Source organism: Electrophorus electricus, chromosome 10 (genome assembly GCF_013358815.1).
Source record: "Electrophorus electricus isolate fEleEle1 chromosome 10, fEleEle1.pri, whole genome shotgun sequence".
Classification (NCBI taxonomy): Eukaryota; Metazoa; Chordata; class Actinopteri; order Gymnotiformes; family Gymnotidae; genus Electrophorus; species Electrophorus electricus.
In genome coordinates, this window is record NC_049544.1 from 20,814,466 (window position 1) to 20,821,841 (window position 7,376).

The 7,376-nt window shown below is 45.8% G+C and overlaps 1 protein-coding gene across 5 annotated transcripts in view; it reads left to right on the plus strand.

The window, feature by feature from the left end:
* Positions 1-7,376, plus strand: part of LOC113587061 (F-actin-uncapping protein LRRC16A) — a 72,268-nt gene that overhangs the window by 45,060 nt on the left and 19,832 nt on the right. For all 5 annotated transcript variants that reach the window (XR_003411691.2, XM_027025560.2, XM_027025561.2 and 2 more), the window contains exons 21-25: positions 2,363-2,535; positions 2,912-2,980; positions 6,559-6,652; positions 6,949-7,047; positions 7,200-7,328. Coding sequence is in view for 4 of the 5 variants with exons in the window: in XM_027025560.2 (XP_026881361.2) it covers positions 2,363-2,535; positions 2,912-2,980; positions 6,559-6,652; positions 6,949-7,047; positions 7,200-7,328 (564 nt within the window). In the remaining variant the exon portion in view is untranslated. The remainder of the gene's footprint in view (positions 1-2,362; positions 2,536-2,911; positions 2,981-6,558; positions 6,653-6,948; positions 7,048-7,199; positions 7,329-7,376) is intronic.

Sequence of the window (7,376 nt, forward strand, 5' to 3'; positions counted from 1 at the left end):
GCTTGTGCTACACATCTGTCCGATCCTTCTAACGTAACATCTCTCACCAGTCAACCTAAATGTCCTTTAACTCCTGTGATGTTTATTTATGCCCCTCATTTTCATAATATGTCTTGTGGTAGAGAAACAAATGGCTTTAAAATGGTTTTACAACCGATCTTTCAAACATTATATTAAATATTTAAAACTCAAAATAACTCACTAAAAGTCAAACAATGTGTTTTATCCAAATATGCATGTCGTACTGTGGTGGGTCTCAGAAAAATGTATTTATTTTTGGGCCAGTAGCGTATCAGTAAACATTTCAATTAATGTTAAAGGAAGCCGTGACTCTTTATGTACTCTGTGGTGTTCTGGTAGCCATGATGATGCTAAGTACATTTTTTTTTTAAATCAGATATCAAATGCGAAAAGACCAACAAAAGCAGCGATGCTCACATCAGAGAATTTAGACTTTACATTTATCTGATGCTTTTATCTAAAGCAACTTACAACTGCAACTGAGGGTTAAGGGTCTTGCTCAGGGGCCCAAGGGTGGGGTTTGAACTAGCAACCTTGCAATTACAAGTCAAGTACCTTAACCACTGAGCTACAACTGCTACTGATTTGACACCAGGAACGTTGCATGAACTAATGGTGCCCTGTTAGTACAGAAGAAAGGGCCGGTTGCGTTGCTCAGTCTCCAGCCTGAATAAAGGTAGCGCTGGTATCAGCCCTGGGCCAGACTTGACTGCCTTCTATGCTCCTTAAGCAGCAATTGTTACTGCATTGTTCCAGTAGCTGACTGGTTCTTCTTGGCACAGATTAACATGGCGATTTGCATTTTAATGGCCGGCTGTATTAGAAGTGGTTTGTTTTTATTCGTGGAAACATGGCAAATGTAAGTTCTTATTTGTTCTTGCATTTTAGTCCTCTGCTATATATATGAACAGTGATTGCCTTATAATCCCGTAATGTTGACGGTTAACGTTTCGGCACATGCACTGGCTGCTGGGAAGGGATCTGGAAATATTGTGATGTCAGGTGTTTTGCCATGTTGCCCACGCCTAAAGCCTGTGTTTTAATCTTGAGAAAAGAGTGGGTGTTCTTCACTGTTCCCCAGCCCACCATCTCTCTCTCTTTTTTTTCTCTCTCTCTCTCTCCCCTCTCTCTCGTATTACCAGTGGCTCTCTGTGGGCGGTGATAATGACTAGAACAGCAGACGCGCACACACCCCACATCCCTCTCAGCCGCTTTCCAGTCTGCCGACTCGTTACTGATTCCCAAAGACTGACACGGCGTCTTTGGGGAGGCTTCCTCCTCATTTTCGAAATGTTTGGAACCTCGTGAAGCTTTTTGGAGCGATGATAAACAAGCCTGGAGTACTCTAGTGACCCTAGTTGAAGCAGGACAGGCAGGGCTGCCGTGAAGCCTTGTATGTAGTGTGGGGAGTTGGGCTGTGTGAGTACCACCTGCTTTCGGGCACCTGTCGCCAACTGCGAGTAGAACCTGGCTGCCCGGTGATGACGCTCTTCGTGCAGTACAGACTCTCCTCCTGATTTAATGTACTTTCCCAAATCCATGGAACGGAAATGGGCTTCCGGCCCACCCACCTCTCTGTGCTGAGCTTATTTAAGAGCGCTGATAGGAGTGCTGATCTTGCTGTATATATTTTTCTCTCGAACAGCTTCTTGCTCTCTGCTGCAGTCACGCTCCTTAACCAGTACACTTCTCTCATCCTCAGAGTGAAACCGTGGTCCGTTTTTTGATATCCACAAAAGCCTCATTACATGAAATGCCAGACAGAAATAATCCTATCATGGGGGAAAGGTAGAGGGGAGTGGGTGCATTCAAAGGAGCAGTTCTGATCTCAGTGACCGAGTGGTAAAACCTTCAAGAGGTTCAATGTGTTTTTCAAGTTTGGTCAGCGGGCATCGGTACTCGACTAGTCAGGTTGCCAGCTCAAGCCCCACCAACGCCGAGTTGCCACTGTCGGGCCCCTGAACAAGACCCTTAACCCTCAGCTGCTCAAGTTGTACTCATAATTGTAAGTCGCTTTTGATAAAAGCATTAGCCAAAGCGCTCTCGGTGTAAATGGTCTGGTACCCCCTACTGGCAGGCTGTTAGAACAGATTAAGGCTTATTGTGAGAAGTCTTTGTAATGCAGTAAGAGTGATGTCACGGTCAGCTGTTCCTCACTTTAAGGTGGAGTTTAAGGGGTTCTCTGGTGAGGTTGAGAGTGTTTGATTCACTGCCTAGACCTCTCCGTAATGACTCGTTAAACAGCAGCAGAGTGTGAGTGTGTGGCTGAAATGCAGCGACTCTGATGGGCAGAACGGACGTCGTCCCTCTGTGTCGTTCCGTCTGTCTGTCCCTCGCTCAGCCACTGATGTCCCTCTCGCTGGCCGACTCCAAGCTGAAGGGCGACCTGACCATCGTCCTCAACGCGCTGGGTAGCAACAGCTCGCTGACCCGTGTGGATGTCAGCGGCAACAGCATGGGAGACATGGGCGCTAAGATGCTGGCCAAGGCCCTGCAGATCAACAGCAAGCTAAGGTGGCGTAGCCCAGCCCTACCCACACGAGCCCAGCACTGAAATTAACGATGCCCTGCGTACTTTGTGTGTGTGTGCGTGTGTGTGTGTGTGTGTGCTTGTGTGTGTGCTTGTGCGTGCTTGTACGTGCTTGTGTGTGTGTATGTGCGTGTGTGTGTGTGTGTGTGTGTGTGTGTGTGTGTGTGTGCTTGTGTGTTTTCCCACTGCTCTCTGGAGGTGTGTGTGTGTGCGTGTGTGTGTGTGCGTGTGTGTGTGTGCGTGTGTGTGTGTGTGTGTGTGCTTGAGAGTGTGAGAGGGAGAGAGAGAAGGAGCGGCTTGCTTTATTGATCTGTAATGTGGCTGCTCCATCTGCTCTTATCTGTCTGTTTGTTTCCCCAGGACAGTGATCTGGGACAGAAACAACGTCAGTCCACAAGGCCTCCAGGATGTAGCAGCAGCACTGGAGAAGTACGTGAGGTTATTTGTGCATGTGTGTGTGTATCTGTGTGTGTGTGTGTGTGTGTGTGTGTGTGTGTGCGCTCACATATGTGCTTTGTGTGTATTGATTTTTGCAATGTTCCTCCAGTGGCTTCATCGACGTCTGTGGTTGCGTGGTGTCTGTGTGTAGGTATACAACCGAGAAATGGGGAAAGAGAGAAGAACAGGGGGGGGGGGACTGGGGAGGAGAGAGAGAGAGAGAGAGAGAGAGAGGTGTACTAGTGCTGGGCGATTTTCAAGATTTGTTTGTTTAATTCGAATTTAACACGATTATCACCTTTTGAAAATCGAGATCTTAAAAAAGCCATAGCGATGGAAAATGGCAGCAGTTTGCGCAGAGCAGAGCTCGTAGAAAAGAAACGTGGAAATGTCTTTTTAGTGATTATTGTAACTTGAAGTGAGTTGGGGCAGGACGCTTATGTTGTGATGAGCGGTTTTATTCATGACAAATGCTTTCTCACTAACCTTAACACAGTCCATAGTCAGATAACTGTTAGACAAAGACGTATAGCCAGAAAACACCAGAGTGAAGGGCAGGGATCTATAAAACCCGAGACAGAAACGAAACGAAGATAAAAACAAATGCGCACAGCAACCACAATTAAAGGGGGAAACTGACCGACACTTCATTGGATCAGATCGGTGTGGTGTTGAAAAGTCAGATGTGAAGTCCCAAGTCTCTTCTAAAAAAAAGTTTTGAGTTCAATTTTCAATTATGAAAGAACTAAAAAAAATAAATAAATCAAAATCTGGAATCATCTATGAGTTTGAAAAAAATTGAGATTACATTTTTGTTGTAATATACCTGTCCTGGAAATGTATACCTCTTTTCATGTCTTTTTTCCCCAAGAGAAAAAGAGAAGAACGAGGCAGGCAGAGAGAGCAAGGGAGAGAGAGAAAGCCAGCCACGGCTGAGGTAGAGAGAAAGGTAGTTTGGATTGTTTTGAAAGGAATTATGGAATATATAAATATAAACGGGGAGGGGGGTCCTTCTGTATGGGCCAGCATCATCCTCATTTGCATCCTATTTGCATAAGAACCAGCAGGGCATTGCTATTGACTGATTGGCTGGCTGCTTCCCACCAAATGGCGATCCACCGGGAGACAGTTTGGCATTGCAAAATATGGCAAACTCGTGGGTGGGCAGGATGCAGTGCTGGTGGGATGGTTGGTTCATCTGGGATTGTTCCAAGCTTCCGTGCCTGTTCCTTCCTTGGAGATTAAGATGTCTCCTACGCTGTAACGAATCCACACTCTAATAGAAAAGAAAATCTGGGCACGCACTGGTTTGGAAGCCATGGCTTCAAAAGACCCCAATTTCCCCACATGCGTGAGTGTTCCCACGTGAGGATGAGGATGCTTCGTTCTCCAGGTCGCTGCCGCTGGGTTATGCGGCTCGATGTAGGAATAATGGCCTATTGTTTGTGCTGGGGTGACCTCGCCTTCACCCATGCAGCTGTTCAGTGAAAGCCAGTGCAAGGTGATGGTTGAATACCGCTGGGTGGCTTTAGTTTTGCACATGACAGGTATTTACCCTCTCCACACACACACACACACACACACACACACACACACACACACACACGCGCGCACGCGTGTGCGCACACACACCATCCACCATCACTATCAGACCTTAGGTGTATTTCTGTATCGGCAACAAAATGTGCTCCCCATCTGGCCATGTGCATCATTGGAGCGTTCCCGGGGGGGCGTGGCAGATTACCACGTTGTGTCCATGGCAGATATGGCGACCTTGTGTCCTGCAGTCAGAACTGACATGCACAGGGAACCAGCGTTAGATTTGACTTGAGCTGGTTTTTCTCAAGTTCCCAGTGTTGTAGTAGTGTATCTATATAGATTTACAAAGAGCAAATCTCTCCCTGTGTCTTCTCTGTCAGTGTTGGTCGCTGACGCTTGCTGTGGTAATGTCTAATAGAGTCAGAGTCATCCTTACGTGTTCAAAGAAGATTTACTTAGCAGAAGAAAAGAGGTGAAGGCATCAGGAAAGCGATGAGAGAGCACGCTCTGCTCAGTGTGAGTGGGGTGCACCTTAAAAAGATGTAGAAACACCTGGATCTGACTGGTTTAGTCTTATCTACTGGCATGTAGCTTCACTAACAGTAACGCTTTTGTGCTGTATCAAGGACAAACACCTGCAGACAGCTACAGGGTGTGATTTTCAAGTTCTGAAAATAAGTTTCTACTTACTGGCACATTTAAACACAATTCACAGACTTAAACAGTACATGTTTACATATTTGACTCATTATACATGAATTTCTTCCACATGCTCTATTCATTTCTGTCTTTCTCCCTTTGCTCATCTTTCCATCTGTCTCTGTCTCTCTCTCTCTATCTCTCTCTCTCTCTCTCTCTCTCTCTCTTTCCCCTCCATCCTTCTGTACTGACTCTTGGGTACTTGATTGTTCAAGCTTCCACTTCCCTGGCCTGAGGAACATCAGTATTTATGTCAAGTCAGATAAATTGGACTAAGAAATGACACTGTCTGTCTGTCTTGTAATCACAGACACTGCAGACACACTTCTGATTGGTTCGTTTTTTTCATTTTTATGTTTTTTTGGGGGGGGGGGGGGGAGCAGGGGGGTTATTGGGGGAAGAGCTCATTGGCTCTGAATGACTTCACCACCAACTTCATAAACCTTCATTAAGCATTTAGCCCATCCACATGTGTGATATATGAGCCAAGTCTGCGCAGAAAAAGTGACGAGCTTCCTTTGTGGTCCAAATAAGCCATATGGGGGATTTTGTAAAATGTGTTTTTTTGTTAAAAATAAATAAATAAATGTAATGTTATGCATATTCATCGAAGACTCTGTAATGAATCAAGGCATGCTCCTTTATAATGGCGAGATGGCAGCACCTGCGCATTTGTGTGTGCGTGCGTGCGCGTGCGCGTGTGTGTGTGTGTGTGCATGATTTTATATGCATAGCAGAATAATTCTTGCTCACACTATTCATATAATGTGTTAGATTGGGTCGTGTGAGCAGTGTCACGTCACACCCCAAGTTGAAATGAAACCTATGCCATTGCCTATGTATGTATGTGTTTTGTGTGTGTGTGTGTGTGTGCGCGTGTGCATATGCACTTATGGGTGTGTGTGGGTGTGTGTGTGTGTGTGGGTGTGGGTGTGTGTGTGCATATGCATATGCAAGTATATGCATTTTTGGGCTCTTTGTGTGTTTTATGTATGTAGGTATGTATGTTTGTATGTGTATGCATATGTTCTTATGTGTTTGAAAGTGTTTTGTGTGCACATGCGAGCATGTGTTTCTATGTGCATGTACGTATGGGTGTGTAAATGTGTTTTGTGCATGGGTGTTCACACATGTTCATATGTGTAGGTGTGCGTGTGCTGGTTTTTGGCTGCAGCTTTACACGTGTTCATGTTTTATATGGCTGTGTTCATATTTGTTATTTGAGTGTCTGTGTATGTGTGTGCCTATATATGTGCATTGGTCTGTGTGTGCATATGTGTATTCTTGTGTGTGTGTGTGCGTGCGTATTGATCCTACCGATGTTCTTCCAGGAACTTCACCATCCGCTTCATGCCCCTCCCAATCATAGACGCTTCGCAGGCGCTGAAGACCAATCCTGAGAAGACAGAGGATGCCCTGCTCCGGGTGAGAGCACCTGCAGTGCTGTGTTGAGTTTTGCATTATCGCCCTGGATGTCTCTCTATTTAAGGCGTGTCCAAAGCGAAATAAAACTAATCTCTGGATTAATATGCAAACGTAGTCATCTGATCAGACATGTTTATAGTGGATGCATGATGCTGAACCGATGAACTGAATTTCAACGTGCGGTTTTGCGTTCGCTATACAGTAAACGCATTGTGAGGTTGGTTGCGGAGGAATCGGAATGCCCCAGGACAGATGGGAAGGGCAAGCCATGTTACTCATTTCTCCTTCTGTCCCAGATGGAGAACTACCTGTACAGGAACCACGAAACACGCAAGTATGTGCAGGAGCAGGCGTACCGGCTACAGCAGGGAATCGTCACCACCACCACGCAGCAGGTAAGAAAAAACGCCCCCTGACCTGGCTGGTTTGGGGTAATTTGATGAAGGGGTCCTTTCTGAAGTGATTTCTCCTAGTTTAGTGTCTTGGTTGGGGAAGGTGGTAGGGAAGGCCCCTGCCAACTCGGTAAGCATACCTCTTCCTTCTCTAGATGATCGACCGAATATGTGTGAAAGTCCAGGACCACCTGAATTCTCTGAAGAACTCGGAGAAAGACGGCATCCTAGAAGACGTCAAAGTAGCAGAGAATCTCATAAAGGATGCGAGGAACTCAAAGACGGTAAAAAAAACACAGTTTTTCTTACACATGGAGAAATTATGGCATATT